Below are 16,129 nucleotides of genomic sequence, written 5' to 3' on the forward strand. Positions count from 1 at the left end.
GAATTGTATTAAACAGTATCACCTGAAATAGCAGTGTAGATAAGCATCCCCACATAATGATATCTCAGAGATCTTATCCCAATCAACCACCTCTTAGCCTAATTCCATCCAGGGCGTCCACATATTTTCACACAACCCCATTTTCCTCCTTTTTTTTATAGACCCTCTTCTCCAAATTAATGACATGCTTCACGTATTTGAGGTATGCGCCTCTTGAAGGCGGATCTTCCTTTATCCAGTTCCTCGCTATCACCTTCCGAGCCATATATAACAATCTGGCTATTGCCACCTTCAGGTTGTGTGCACACTTTGGGGTTTTTTTTGCGTTTTCCCGCTGCGAAAACGCATCCCATGCAATCCTATGGGATACCACAATGCTGTGCTAATGCAGATTTTTCCGCTGCGGAATCGCATAGCGGAAAAATACGCAGCATGCTCATTCTTTTTGCGGAATCGCGGCGATTCCACACCCATAGGAATGCATTGATCCGCTTACTTTCCGCATGTGGCTATGCCCACCATGCGCAAAGTAAGCAGATCATGTGCGGATAGTACCCAGGGCCTGGAGGAGAGGAGACTCTTTCCTCCAGGCCCTGGGTACCATAATCCTGTAAAAAATAGAATAAAAATAAAAAAAATATACTCACCCTCCGGCAGCCCCGAAGTCCTTCCCGCCTCTCACCACGCTCCTGGCATCTTCCGGTCCCAGTAATGCTTTGCGCGAATGACCGCTGATGACGTCGCGCTCTCGCGAGCGTGAAGTCATCTCAGGTCCTTCGCGCAAAGCATTACTTGGGACCGGAAGATGCCGAGAGCGCCGCAGAGCAGATCTGGGGCCGTCGGAAGGTGAGAATAACTATATATATTTTCAACGTCACATTTCCAAGTGATGCTTGGAATACGCAAGCATTCCGCAAGCGAAAAACTCTTGTTTTTCACGGGAAAAACGCATGCGAATTTGCATGCGTTTTACCCGCGCCGGGAGTTGCGGAAATTTCCGCAGCATTTCTGAGCGTGTGCACATAGCTTCAGACTGTTATCCACTTTTATCTCCTCCACATATCCCAACAAGCACACCACCGGCTCCCTTGAGACGTCACATCTATAGGCCCCCTCCACACGATACAGAACTTCTATCCAAAAAGCAGCCAATCTTGGACACGTCCACAACATGTGCAACATTCCAGCATTTTCATTCTTACACCGAGGGCATTCCGAGTTAGCCCGTAGTCCAGCCTTACACATAACATCCGGAGACCAGGGCTATGTGCACACGTAGTTTTTAGGTTGTGCGGATTTTGTTGGAAAATCCGCAGGACAAAAGTCCTGCGGTTTTGCCCTGCGGTTTCACACCTCATAATGAAAAGGTGTGAAACCGCACAAAGAACTGACATGCTGCGGATTGTAACCCGCAGCAAAACTGCGCGGAAAAATCCGCAGCATGTGCACAGCGTTTTTTTTTTTTTCCATAGGAAATAAAGTTTCTGTACAACGCAGCAGAATCTGCTGCGGACCCGCAGAGCCCAAACCGCTGGGGATCCGCAGCAGAATCCGCAGCGTGTGCACATAACTGCAGTTTTTGCTGCGGTGTACAGTTCTTTTATATTCTATGTAAAACAAAAACCGCAGTGCATACGGTGCAGATTTTTCCGCAGTTTCAAAACCGCAGCATGTCACTTCTTTGTGTGGAATCTGCAGCGGTTTTACATCTGCTCCATTGTAGAGGTGTCAAACTGCAGGGGAAAACCATAGGTTAATCCGCAGATAAACCGCAGGTCTTTGGAAACATCCGCAGCAGAACCTGCAGCGTGTGCACACAGCCTTATACACTCTGAGTAGAGCTGAGACAACCTATACGGCTCAATGACAATTTAGGTATCGTGACCCGAATAACTTGCTATGCTGCAATGTTGCAGTGGCGATCAAGCGATAAGTCAATACTTTCTACGCTAGGCATATAATGGATTAAAACAGATTATATTGCATCCATTTTTTTCCTATACAAGAAAATTAATGCTAAAAGTAGACAGAAAAAAATGGCTGAAAATTGGATTCAGCACATTGACGAAACGCTGCCTATTTACTTCACGTTCATGCGAGATAAAAGAAACCAGATATGAGACCTAAAACTATCTGTACAAAACTACAATTTATAGCGCAATAGATATTTTCTATACATTTATGATTTTATTTTATTTTTTTGGCATTATGGCCAATGGCGGACGCTATACAGTGGCATAGGTCCAAGGTATACTTCTGGCAGTTTTCCGGCGACATATACTCAGAGTATAATGTGAACAGTGACATTATATTTATGAATAGAGTTGTAGGCCTCATTTGGGAAAGTGTCTGGTAAAAACAAAATGGCCTTGTTGCTCCTGGCAACCAATCAGAGCTCGGCTTTTATGACCATAAGTGCTGAGAAAAAATGAAAGCTGTTCTGTGATTGGTTGCTGTGTGCAACAAGGCCCATTTTTTCCTGTCACAGATTGTAGGTATTAGGCCCGTTGTTTTTCTTTCACAGCCATGTCTATTAAATGTAGCTAAAATGTGATAAACGTCGCTTCCTTCGATAACTGCATATTAGCTGCCCCAGTGCATTGTGGATGTTGTAGTTTCTTGAGCTGGATTGTCAGGGAGATGTCATGTAGGGACTGAGTATGCGTGGGAAGGGGTTAAATGGCAGCGGCCTTTGATCCCCCCATTTAATGACTGCAAGAAGGGAGGGGGTTACAGACTGAAAGCCACCAACACTGAATGAAAGGAGACAACGAGGGGTGGAATTGGGTTACTCCCCCCATCACCCACCCCTATCACAGGGAAGCTCTAGGCTCCTTCCCTTCTCCTCCGCCTTTCCACACCGTACACCTCTGTGGCACAGACATGTAGACAGACGGCCTCTGTCTCATCAGCACACTGCCCCTCTGTCACAGACACCATACCTGGCGGACGCACACCCCCCAGATCTACCCCTTTCATGGCCTGAGTGTGCCATCCAGCCACCCCGTGCCCCCTACACCACGTAACACAATGCACCGATGCCCTGGGGGTCACACACACCAGTTGCATCCACTGGGCACATATATCCTTTGTGCCGCACACCGTCACGCCCCGACGTGTGCCCCTTTACCCATTAGTGAGTAACCTGGGCACACACATGCCTGCTGTCCCCATCACCCCCTATAAAAACAGCCTCACTACCCCTCCTCACACAGACACAGGGTCTGCTCCCTCCCCTCCAGGATCCTGTTTAGATAGTTATCCTGTCCCACATCAGGGGCGGGTGAAAGGAGGACAAGAGGCGAGAGACTGGGCACGTCGCACAGCACTCTGGAGACTGTGCCCACCAGATGCCCAGGTCCCTCTCTCCTCTGGCACTCTGAGTCACTGGGCACACTTATTTTCAGAAGGAAAGGTTAGATGCCCCTAGATATACTCAGCGACCATAAATGTGCAACGCTGGCACCGACATGGACCATGATACATGCACACAACATGCCATATGCCAAGCTCCAGCCCCACAGATCCCATTCCTATTAGTTATGTAATATCGCCATCCAGTACATAATACACGCAGAACCAGAGCTTGCGTGCCAATGACAGACGACGCACGCATTGCACATAGCACCCGGGACACGTGTCGCTGCGCATACATGTGCGCGATCTCCACTTCTAGCAATGAGCGCTACACTAGGTTTTGTTCTGCTTTTCCTACAAGCCCAACTTGTTAGCTCCACCGCAGCCAGGGGGCACTTTGGCATCTGCCCTAACCAGCTGAACGCCAACTTGTGGGTGGACGCCCAGAGCACCTGCGAAAGGGAATGCGAAGCCGATCAGGTAAGGACGCTGAACGCCACTAAATCCGCTTTTTACCCTTGAATGCAATTTATTCCGGAAAGTGCACTGTATTTTTATTCTATCCGATAAACAGGAACCATAGAGACCGAATATTGCATCCTCCTGTCCTGCTCATATGGACAGATGTAGCAGAGGTGAGCTAACGCTTGGCACAGCTTCTCTGCGGATTTACACAAGACTGCAGATAAAGCGGAAATATTTCCAGATCTCATAACGATAGATTCCAAATTCAGTTCTGCTACATCTGTATGTTTAACATTAACTTTGTGTCTAGACAGTGCGCTCTATTATCTATCATTCTATTATTAAACCAAACTACTAAATCTTAGACTTTTTTTACTTTGTAAAGTTCAATCAGCAATCCGTCTATGTATCTATTTGTCAGTCAATCAGTCCATTGATCAATCTTATCTCTCTATACATTTATCTAATCTACCGTTCTATTACTGAACCAAAATAAGTTTTGAAATTTAGAAAGTATAAAAAAAGTCAATCTTCAATCTGTCCATCAGTCAGTCGGTTCATCTGCCTCATATCTATCTGTACGTCTATCTACTATCTATACATCTGTGTTCAATTTATCAATCAATCTTACCTGTCCGTGCTAGGAATTTAAGAATGATTACTCTAGAAAATGTAAACTGCATTACCACCATGGAAAAATATAAATATATAATGTACATATGAAATATTAATCTGCAAATTTGCTACAAAAATTATTACAGTAAAAAAGAAGCTACTTAGGGCATAGATTGGCCAATTTTTGCTTGGCAGCTGTTCACACTAGCTTAGAGGTGCTTGTCCTTTTTTTTTCTCTGTTTGTGCCAGGAACGTGTTATATTCTTGGCGATGTAGAAATTTCTGCAACAAATTTGTTACACGTTATTCTTTCCCTAAGAAAGGACCATGAGTTTTGAAAATATATAAATGAAAGGATACAAGATCAGAAGTCTCCAAGCCGGGACTCTCCATCAGAGAGCACCAAATAAAATAAGATACGGAGGAGGAGACGCCAACCAGACAAGGTGCCAGGGGAAGAACGAAGAGCCCTTAGAAGGTTAAATGATAGCGAGCAATGGGTTATGGCGCCTTCTCTATAATGACATCTCTCCTTGTTTCGTTTCAGGATTGTGAACCCTTTGAGAAATGCTGCACCAACGTCTGTGGACAGCAGAGCTGCGTTGCTGCCCGCTACCCTGATTCTGGCCTGCCAGCTCCAGGGTCCATCCATCCTGCCACCTGTGTGGGTTTTGTCTGTTCTCAGCAGGGATCTGTCTGTGAGATTTGGGAAGGGCGTCCCGTCTGCCGATGTCGGGAACGATGTGGGAAGCAGCCGGGGTTCACCTGTGCCTCGGATGGTCTGACTTATTATAATCACTGCTTCATGGATGCGGAGGCCTGTGCCAGGGGTATCACGTTGGTTGAAGTGCCATGCAAATTTGTGTCTTCTTGGCCACTCACTACTACACCACCTTCTGAAACCACCCTCCAACCAACCCAGCCATCAACACCTCTGGAAGTGCCAGTGCCACCAGCCTTGTACCAATCGCCTGCACCGCAATCTGTGACTGTAGGTGGTACCGTAGGGCTACAATGTGAGTCTAGTGGACGCCCACGACCGGAGATCCTTTGGGAAAAGTTGGGTGAAGGGCCTGCTGCACCACTCATGCGCCCAGACCAAATGTATGGCAATCTTGTGGTAACGAACTCTGGCCAGCTTGTCATCTACAACGCCCGTCCAGAAGACGCCGGCGTGTACGTTTGCATGGCACGTAATTCTGCTGGACTTCTCCGCGCTCAGTTCCCGCTCTCTGTTGTGAAGAAGGGGGGTGCCAATAACCGCCAACCAATTCTACCTTCTGAATGCCTGAAGCCCCCGGATCATAGAGATTGCCAAGATCTTAGGGTCCTTCGTTGGTTCTATGATTCCCAAAGTGGTGACTGCCAGACCTTCTATAATAAGGGGTGCCCAGGTGGTACCAATGTCTTCCAAACTTATGAAGAGTGCCACTCGTCATGCCAGCCTCGGCCACCAGAACCTTGTACATTACCACCTGTAAGAGGACCATGCAAGGCCCTGCAGTGGAGGTGGGCTTATAGTCCTCACATGCGCCAGTGCTTTTCTTTCATTTACGGTGGGTGCAATGGCAACCAAAACAATTTTGAAAGCAGGCACGCGTGTGATGATCGTTGTCCCCTGCCACGTACTAAGCAGTGCCAGGGGTGCCATCTACGAGGACGACTTGTGCCTAGCTTGTGCCGTAGTGACTTTGTGATTGTGGGAAGGTTGGAGGATTCTGGGGAGGAACGAGTGCTGAGGGTGGTCCTCATAGAAGTACTAAAGGATGAATACATGGGTCTGCGACTTTTCCATACGAAGTACTTGGAAGTGACGATGGGCGACAATGGAGGTGGGGGGTGTGCTTGCAGCGGTCTTGCGGGTTCAGGGGATAATCAGCTCTTGATCATGGGTGAAGTACAAGATGGCATGGCTTTATTAGGACCCTCAAGCTATGTCCGGCCTGCTAATGAGAAAAGACTGAGGAAGGTCAGAGACATGTTGGAAAAGGGAACATGCCAGATGCTGAACCGATTTCAGGACTGAAAATATCTATTTGAAATTATGGCTTTTCATGCTTGAGGACAAATGATCTAAATGCTGGCGATCGATCAATGATCAACTACTATTTCAATACCGTCTCATGCCTCAATTATAAACTGGCTACAATCTCATAACAATAAACTTGTAAAATGTTCAGGTGGAAGGAAAAATAAATGTGTGTTAGCAGAAAATGCAAAACTTCAGTTGTTAAAAGGGTTATTCCCATCTTTATAGATGTGATATTGTCAGAGCTTGTAAATACTAGCACTTTTGCAATTTACTGCTGGTTAAAATTTGCACCCGTTCTTGAGATATTAACACTTATTTTGTTGACCGCTTGTTGCCTTGGAGACCGACCACCGCTGCTGTCTAACGTGTAAGCACTGTGCTAAATCTGACTGGGATTAAAAAGGTAACAGCGCGCTCCTTTAATCCTGGACAGCTTCCAAGCAGAGTGCTTTCAAGCTCAATAGATAAGAGCTTGTAAGCACTGTGCATCTTCTACCGTCTAGCAGCGGTGGTCGGTCTGCCAGGCAACAAACCGTAACACTTCTTTTGTTTACAATCTCAAGAACGGCTGAAAATTTTAACAAGCAGTAAATTGTAAAAGTGCTTCTTTTTACATGCTGTATCCGACAATACCCATTTGTGAAGATGGGAAGGACCAATTCACTTTATACAATCCCTTTTGTTTAAAAATATCCCTCAACAACAAACTGATCACAGGATATCCTTCTACTGGAATTCTCAGAAATCAACGATAATCTGTGAGGTAAACTATCAAGTGTACAATTAATCTGCAGTGCCCCCACAGGAGAAATGAGGTATTACATAGATTGGAAATGATGGGTCCTCCAGTGTCAATCTCCACTCTATTAATAGAGAGCAGGGCCCCTATTAATTCAGAATTCGCTAACCTTTTCTTATAAGGACTGGCTAAAGTGTTCTTTTTTAACATTGTGGTACATATTAAACAATTTATTGGTTTTGGAAATGTAAACCATTATAAGCGATTTATATTTTTTCTTTTCTTTTTATATATAAAATGCCAAATATGTTACAGCTTTTCCTTATACTATCTCCGTTAAGTATGTTGTATTTTTTTATGTCCAATGAAAAATTATAGATACTTTATTTTTATTTTTGATTGGTAAAAATAAATTAAAATTCCACTTTCAATCCATCATCCATCAATGAATAAGTAGAACTGAGAAAAAAATATTTGCAGGTCTCGGATATCACAAGCGGTGCCCAAAATGACAGCATTCGAGGTCTGAACAAGGAAGCCCTGGTCCGGCGGTCAAGTGGTACCAAAGTGCACACCACACTAGGGTCCTGCAAATCTTTCTGGTCAACTCTAATCTACTGGGATCTTGCATTAAGTTGAGCTCTTTATTTAAATGTACAGGATCCAGTGACAAATATTTATAAAATCTAATAACTAATGATTATACTGTATAAATCAAAAATTAATGTTAGTGCATTACCACAAGTGGCCACAGGAGGGAGCCCCACACATGAAAAAAAAAACTAAGTTCTAATTGGACAATTTTTTTTTATTCATAAATACAGTATATTAAAATTTGATTTTTTTTAATTTATATTTTATGCTTTTCTTCCTAAACTAATTTGGAATTTAGGCGCTGATCATTGAATAAAAATTGATTTTTGCAGAAAAAAAAAAAATGATAAGTCTTGAAAAAAAAAGTATTGAAAGGAGCCAATCAGGTGAGATTTTATATATTTTTTTAATATAGATATCCAATACACTGCACGTATATATATAAAAAAAAAAAAAAAAATCAATGTGAAGTTTTAAGCCTGATATTTTGCTGCTTTGGGTCACATCTTCCGGAAGATCAGACACTTGTTATTTGCCGGCATGTCCACCTGCAACACAACGTAAGAGTCGGAGATCAGTGGCACAAAGGTTGGTCACGTGACGGGAGGCGGCATTGGTTAATGGTTGGTATGCGGGGGTTAAAGGGCGTTCTGCAGACATTAATGCTATTGTGTCTGTCAGGGCGACGTTGTCATACACACGGCTACCCTGCAGACCATTCACCTTCATTTGCTGGCAACAATCAGGGTTCAGTCTATTCTCAGGGTGTTAATGCAGGACACAGACAGGTATTTTCTATTTCTAAACCTTCCTTTTTTTTCTGGACAATCCCTTTAATAATCTTATTATATCCATAAGGCTATAATGGACTTAATGAGGGACCTTTAAAGGAATTGTCCACAATCAGACATTAGTTTTGCTTCCCCTCATCAACATCGCCTCTCTTGTTCACAGGCGGTACATGGTATTGCAGCTAAAGCGCATACAATATATAAAAAAAAGCGGCAAAGTATACACGTGAATGGGGGAATTTGTGGGGAATCGTTGCTGCCTTAATGGTTGGTGTATGGCCATTTTAAGAAGTCCCTTACCATTCTCTCCAGCGCCATCCCACACGTCTTTGCCAGCTCGCGCAGATCTGATGTATCCCAGATTCCCCAGGCTGGATTGCTGAAAAATAATAGGTTATGTCAGAAAGTCATATACAACAGAGCAGATTAAAGGGATTCTCAGGGAGCAGATACACTACATAGACATGAGTTTTGGGACACGTGTTTAAATCACTGAATTCAAGTTTTGTCAAACTCAAATTGCAGAGCGGGGGTCACCAAGTACTGAGGAGCAGAGAGCAGAAAAAGTCACCAATGCTCTGCTGACCCCATAACTGCAGAGTCCAGACCTCCTCTGGTATAACATCAGCACAAACACTGCGCCCCGCCGGGAGCTTCATGGCTGAGCAGCTGCATGCAGCCGTACATCACCAAGCACAATGCTGAGCGTCGGATGGAGTGGTGTAAAGCCGCCACCACTGGACTCTGGAGGAGACATGCTCTGTGCAGTGACGGATCGCACTTCTCTATCTGCGCGTGATGGAGGAGTCTGGGTTTTGGTGATTCCAGGAGAATGTTACCCCCTGACTGCATTGTGCTCTCTGTACAGATGGTGGAGGAGGATAATACTATGGGCTGTTATCAGGGGGCGGCCTCAGCCTCTTAATTTCAGGGAAGGAAAAACAATCTTCAGCACAAGACATTGTGGACAATTGTAGCTTTCGTCTTTGTGGGAACAGTTTGGGGAAGACCCTTTTCTGTTCCCCATGACTGTGCCCAGTGCACAGATTTGAAGGGGAGTTTAGTGACCGGCCGCACACAGCCCGGACCTCAACCCCGTCCAACATTAATAAAAGACATTATGAGCCCGGCGTCTCCCCATCAGCAGTATTTGACCTCACAAATGCTCTTCTGGATGAAGGGGCAAATATTCTCATGATGCCCCCAAAATCTTGTAGAATTCCCTCCCTCGAAAGCGGGAGCCGTTATATCTGCAGAGGGGCCGACTCCATATTAATGTCTATGGGTTTAGGATGGAAGGTCAGGAAAGCTCCTGGAGGTGTAATGTGGAGGGGGCACATACTTTTCTCCATAGAGTATAACATTTCAGCCTGCGATATGGGAATGGCATGAATGCTGCCAGCTGCTTTTTCTTCCTCTGCTGTAATCACAGTGCCAATGTGACTCATGTGGCACAGATTGTCAAGTAACAGGACCCTGGCAGCCATCACACGGCAAAAGTGGCCATAATCCGAGCTGTAGATAGTCAGGAACGCTGGGAATTACTGAAACCAATTTTTTCTTTAATCTGACATAATATGGTAATCAGAATATACACTCACTGGCCACTTTATTAGGTACACCTGTCCAACTGTGTGTTAAGACTTAATTTCTAATCAGCCAATCACATGGCGGCAACTCAGTGCATTTAGGCATGTAGACATGGTCAAGACAATCTCCTGCAGTTCAAACCGAGCATCAGTATGGGGAAGAAAGGTGATTTGAGTGCCTTTGAACGTGGCATGATTGTTGGTGCCAGAAGGGCTGGTCTGAGTATTTCAGAAACTGCTGATCTACTGGGATTTTCACGCACAACCATCTCTAGGGTTTACAGAGAATGGTCCGAAAAAGAAAAAAAATCCAGTGAGCGGCAGTTCTGTGGCCGGAAATGCCTTGTTGATGCCAGAGGTCAGAGGAGAATGGGCAGACTGGTTCGAGCTGATAGAAAGGCAACAGTGACTCAAATTGCCACCCGTTACAACCAAGGTAGGCAGAAGAGCATCTCTGAACGCACAGTGCGTCGAACTTTGAGGCAGATGGGCTACAGCAGCAGAAGACCACACTGGGTACCACTCCTCTCAGCTAAGAACAGGAAACTGAGGCTACAATTTGCCCAAGCTCATCGAAATTGGACAGTAGAAGATTGGAAAAACGTTGCCTGGTCTGATGAGTCTCGATTTCTGCTGCGACATTCGGATGGTAGGGTCAGAATTTGGCGTAAACAACATGAAAGCATGGATCCATCCTGCCTTGTATCAACGGTTCAGGCTGGTGGTGGTGGTGTCATGGTGTGGGGAATTTTTTCTGGGCACTCTTTGGGCCCCTTGGTACCAATTGAGCATCGTTGCAACGCCACAGCCTACCTGAGTATTGTTGCTGACCATGTCCATCCCTTTATGACCACAATGTACCCAACATCTGATGGCTACTTTCAGCAGGATAATGCGCCATGTCATAAAGCTCGAATCATCTCAGATTGGTTTCTTGAACATGACAATGAGTTTACTGTACTCAAATGGCCTCCTCAGTCACCAGATCTCAATCCAATAGAGCATCTTTGGGATGTGGTGGAACGGGAGATTCGCATCAGGGATGTGCAGCCGACAAATCTGCGCCAACTGTGTGATGCCATCATGTCAATATGGTCCAAAATCTCTGAGGAATGCTTCCAGCACCTTGTTGAATCTCTGCCACGAAGAATTGAGGCAGTTCTGAAGGCAAAAGGGGGTCCAACCCGTTACTAGCATGGTGTACCTAATAAAGTGGCCAGTGAGTGTATATACACAATACAGACCAAAAGTTTGGACACACCTTCTCATTCAAAGAGTTTTCTTTATTTTCATGACTGAAAATTGTAGATTCACTCTGAAGGCATCAAAACTATGAATTACCACATGTGGAATTATATAATTAATAAAAAAGTGTGAAACAACTGAAAATATGTCTTATATTCTAGGTTCTTCAAAGTAGCCACCTTTTGCTTTGATTACTGCCTTGCACACTCTTGGCATTCTCTTGAGCTTCAAGAGGTAGTCACCAGAAATGTCTTCCAACAGTCTTGAAGGAGTTCCCAGAGATGCTTAGCACTTGTTGGCCCTTTTGCCTTCACTCTGCGGTCCAGCTCACCCCAAACCATCTCGATTGGGTTCAGGTCTGGTGACTGTGGAGGCCAGGTCATCTGGTGTAGCACCCCATCCCTCTCCTTCTTGGTCAAATAGCCCTTACACAGCCTGGAGGTGTTTGGGGTCATTGTCCTGTTGAAAAATAAATGATGGTCCAACTAAACATAAACCGGATGGAATAGCATGCCGCTGCAAGATGCTGTGGTAGCCATGCTGGTTCAGTATGCCTTCAATTTTGAATAAATCCCCAACAGTGTCACCAGCAAAGCACCCCCACACCATCTCACCTCCTCCTCCATGCTTCACGGTGGGAACCAGGCATGTAGAGTCCATCCGTTCACCTTTTCTGCATCGCACAAAGACACGGTGGTTGGAACCAAAGATCTCAAATTTGGACTCATCAGACCAAAGCACAGATTTCCACTGGTCTAATGTCCATTCCTTGTGTTCTTTAGCCCAAACAAGTCTCTTCTGCTTGTTGCCTGTCCTTAGCAGTGGTTTCCTAGCAGCTATTTTACCATGAAGGCCTGCTGCACAAAGTCTCCTCTTAACAGTTGTTGTAGAGATGTGTCTGCTGCTAGAACTCTGTGTGGCATTGACCTGGTCTCTAATCTGAGCTGCTGTTAACCTGCGATTTCTGAGGCTGGTGACTTGGATGAACTTATCCTCCGCAGCAGAGGTGACTCTTGGTCTTCCTTTCCTGGGGTGGTCCTCAAGTGAACCAGTTTCTTTGTAGCGCTTGATGGTTTTTGCCACTGCACTTGGGGACACTTTCAAAGTTTTCCCAATTTTTCAGACTAACTGACCTTCATTTCTTAAAGTAATGATGGCCACTCGTTTTTCTTTACTCAGAATTTGTATTATGGAAAGAAAAAAAGCAGCTAACAGTCTATTCAGTAGGACTATCAGCTGTGTATCCACCAGACTTCTGCACAACACAACTGATGGTCCCAACCCCATTTATAAGGCAAGAAATCCCACTTATTAAACCTGACAGGGCACACCTGAGAAGGGAAAACCATTTCCGGTGACTACCTATTGAAGCTCATCAAGAGAATGCCAAGAGAGTGCAAAGCAGTAATCAAAGCAAAAGGTGGCTACTTTGAAGAACCTAGAATATAAGACATATTTTCAGTTGTTTCACACTTTTTTGTTAATTACATAATCCACATGTGTTAATTCATAGTTTTGATGCCTTCAGAGTGAATCTACAATTTTCATAGTCATGAAAATAAAGAAAACTCTTTGAATGAGAAGGTGTGTCCAAACTTCTGGTCTGTACTGTATAATATAATGAAAAAATTGGAACAGCACCAAACACTACCTCTATTGGTGTGCACAGCTTCTCCAACCATCAATCTAGTGGCTCGTTGCAATAAATTAAAAGCAGCTGAAAACCATAAAAAAATTGGACTTTATTGCCCCATGGGGTGGCGACATTTCGGATATAGTATCCTATCTCAAGCTTGAGAAAGGATACTATATCAGAAACGTCACGACGCCTGCTTTTACATACAGGGCATCCACACAGGACAGAAGGAATATATTCATAGGGATCTCAAAGCCCTGGCTCATGGGCGCCCCCTGCAGAAACAAATATCAGCATTACCTATGGAGAATCCCCTTTAATTGTAAACATGGGACAGATATCGAGTATGGCACGTCGGGTAACAGAGAAGACACAGCTGAAATGTGGAGACAGCAGAGTTTATATTATATGTAATACCTGTTTTTCAGACTCTGGTTAAAATCAATATTACTTTGCGGAGTGAGGACGCCATTGACAGAGTACGGCTGGGGAGAAAACGGACAATCATTAGTGAACGCAGGGATGTCAATGACTGCTAGACATAGATTGTACAATATATCCCCCCTCAGCTCCCATTCACTTCAATAGGAGGTGAGATGCAGTACCAGAGAACGGCCACTACACAGTGTATGGAGCTGTGGTGCTCCGGCTCTGCACATTGGCAACTACCAGCAGCCGCAGACTAGGTAACAGCTGATAGTGTAGGTGGTGACTGTCGGATCCCCACTGATCTGGTATCACTGAGCTTTCCTGGGAATAAATCATCAATATCAAACTTCCTGGACAATCTCTTTAAGAAAGGGAATGTACGAATCTATAAAGTATACTACATCACGTAACACTGCAGACCAGTCTTACCCCATAGGTCAGGAGAACACCGCCAGGTTCTAGCACATGTCCGGCCCCATAAAACAGACCCTGTTGTAAAAAAAACCAAAACATAAAAACAAAGTCGGCAGCACATCATAAATAAGTGTAAACGTATGATATGATCATTTTGTGATTTTCGACTGTTGATCCCATTCTTCAACTACTCACAAAAATCCTCTCGGCCGCCAGTGTCTGCAAAGCGCCACTTTTATAGCAAGTGACAAATATGTATTTTAGTATTCAAAGCATTGCAATCCTTTGATAGGGATGTTTTTTTTTGCAAGCACTATGCTTACTATCCAGCATCCATAAATTTTAGTGACTGCCTAATAAAAGGCGTGCCCCCCCCAACTGTCCCGGATCCAGCCGGACAGTCTCAGAGTTGGAGAGCTGTCTGACTGTCCCGCAAGATCAGCAACACAACCCTCTTTCAATTTTATCTGTCTCTTTCGGATAGTAGAGTGGGGAGGACCAGCTCCCCTCTCCACTAGTCATCGGTGCCCTCTGAGGCTCCCACTACATCATGCCTGTTGTAACAGGTCACACACAGCACGGAGGGGAGATCGGCTCCACTCATCATTGGAACGGGGTTAGAGGAGTACCTTTTTTTTTAATAATATTTGCTTGTGTGGTGGAGTGGAGCGACATCATACTGGGGGTGAAAAGTGCACTGCAGGAATCATACTGTATGTCGCGAGCATCATATTCTTTGTCGGGTGAAGGGGCACTGGGAGCATCACACTCTTCGTTGGGTGGGGGGCACTGGGAGATTCAATTTCTTTGCTGGGTTGGGGGGACACTGGGAGCATCATACTGTTCATAGAGTATCAGGGAACTGGGAGAATCACGTGCTTCATCGGGTGGGGGGGGGACCATACTCTTCAAGTGGGGGTGAACTGAAGGCATTATAACATGTGTGGGGAGTAGAGTGGCAGTATCTTAATGTGGGGGTTATACGCTGTGTATGAGATTACCAGCACTTGAGCCCCCTGCGTTACATAGTTGGAAAAAGCTCCCAATATCCAGCGACTTACCCACATTTGATGCCAGCCATGAATTTCCCCTGTGCCAGCCGTTAGAACTGGTGACGTGTTTCTATTATGCTTTTCCTCTTACAAATACAGAGGTAAAATACTGCACATGGCCTTACATGTAATATATGAATGGCTCAAACCCCCAGAACAATGAATGGACAGATGAATCAGAAAACAACTAATTCCTAGATATAGATGTTATTTTTTTTTTTGTGGAACAGTAATGGGGTCCACATACAGGCCACAATGTAACAGCAGATCTGAACCCCACAGCTCTCTACAAAGGGTAATAGAGATGAAATAAAGCGGTAACCTGAGTACAGCTGGGCTCCGATATATGGATCATATTGATGCAGACAACCAATTGCAGTGAATTTGGCTCCAGGCCCCATGTCTCCCAGCTCCGGGAGGCATCCAGGGTGCGGGGTTGCTCCACATTTGTAAGGGACCATCTGGAGATGTATTCACTTATACTGGAGAAACAAAAACAATCCTGGTTATAGTTTTATAAAATGATGTCACTTCCTCTGTAGACTCAAACTACAATGTTGGCTTTGTTAGCAACAATGGACGCCGAGAAAACAGCTTTTTTTTTTTTTTTTTTTTTTACTAGTTCCTTTGGGGGTTACTTTTAAGTTACCAGCATAGCTATGTCGTTATTAACGGGTTAATGTATAGGGGGTTTTAACCTATTGGGCAAGCGGTGTAAAGAACTAGTGCAGCTTGGCAACCAATCAGAATCCGCGTCATATTTCACAGATGCCACTGAGAAAGTAAAAGCCGCCTTCTGATTGGTTAGCTCAGGGCTTCACTCCTCGGCAGACCTGTGTGCAGGGTTCATTTCAGTCACATGACCTGCGCCGGTCACATGACTCACCTCCGCAGACAGCGCTGGTCCATCTCAGAAGGAATCCAACGTAGGTTGGGCAGCGCCCGGGAAAAATGCGCTGCGTGCTGCCCGGTACCCGACGCCACCTCCAGCGCCCGCACCACAGGCGCCGCAGGGCTGACATACTGCCGCAGGACGGCAAGGATCGGCTCCTTGTTTCTGTCCGCGGCTGCGGCCACTAACATCCTTCCCAGCTTCACTGTGACTGGCGGCTCTCAGTCTGACCCAGGATGTGTGGGGGCGGAACTACAACTCCCAGAATCCCTCAGTGAT

The 16,129-nt window shown here is 45.2% G+C and overlaps 2 protein-coding genes across 2 annotated transcripts; one reads left to right on the forward strand and one right to left on the reverse strand.

The window, feature by feature from the left end:
* Window positions 1–2,679: 2,679 nt before the first annotated feature.
* On the forward strand, window positions 2,680–7,802 carry WFIKKN1 (WAP, follistatin/kazal, immunoglobulin, kunitz and netrin domain containing 1). Its single transcript, XM_073553569.1, has 2 exons — window positions 2,680–3,837; window positions 4,985–7,802. The coding sequence occupies exons 1-2, from the start codon at window positions 3,679–3,681 to the stop codon at window positions 6,461–6,463; spliced, it is 1,638 nt and encodes a 545-aa protein (XP_073409670.1). The 5' UTR covers window positions 2,680–3,678; the 3' UTR covers window positions 6,464–7,802.
* Window positions 7,803–8,189: 387 nt separating this feature from the next.
* Window positions 8,190–16,127, reverse strand: METTL26 (methyltransferase like 26). The gene is made up of 6 exons (XM_073553570.1): window positions 15,845–16,127; window positions 15,281–15,440; window positions 13,922–13,981; window positions 13,481–13,548; window positions 8,894–8,972; window positions 8,190–8,350 (listed from the first exon to the last, which is right to left on the reverse strand). Exons 1-6 carry the CDS (start codon window positions 16,039–16,041, stop codon window positions 8,303–8,305), a joined length of 612 nt encoding a protein of 203 aa, XP_073409671.1. The 5' UTR covers window positions 16,042–16,127; the 3' UTR covers window positions 8,190–8,302.
* Between the last annotated feature and the right edge of the window lie 2 nt (window positions 16,128–16,129).

This window comes from Dendrobates tinctorius, unplaced genomic scaffold, assembly GCF_039654945.1.
Source record: "Dendrobates tinctorius isolate UK_male_01 unplaced genomic scaffold, ASM3965494v1 ptg000202l, whole genome shotgun sequence".
In the NCBI taxonomy this organism is placed as follows: Eukaryota; Metazoa; Chordata; class Amphibia; order Anura; family Dendrobatidae; genus Dendrobates; species Dendrobates tinctorius.

Excerpts from the sequence above, each read along its gene's own strand:
- WFIKKN1 (XM_073553569.1), top strand. The coding sequence starts at position 3,679 with ATGAGCGCTACACTAGGTTTTGTTCTGCTTTTCCTACAAGCCCAACTT. Across the intron at positions 3,838-4,984 it reads GGGAATGCGAAGCCGATCAG|GATTGTGAACCCTTTGAGAA; the intron begins GTAAGGACGCTG and ends GTTTCGTTTCAG.
- METTL26 (XM_073553570.1), bottom strand. The coding sequence starts at position 16,041 with ATGTTAGTGGCCGCAGCCGCGGACAGAAACAAGGAGCCGATCCTTGCC. Across the intron at positions 13,549-13,921 it reads GTGTTCTCCTGACCTATGGG|CCGTACTCTGTCAATGGCGT; the intron begins GTAAGACTGGTC and ends TTTTCTCCCCAG. Across the intron at positions 8,351-8,893 it reads GGATGGCGCTGGAGAGAATG|GTGGACATGCCGGCAAATAA; the intron begins GTAAGGGACTTC and ends GTTGTGTTGCAG.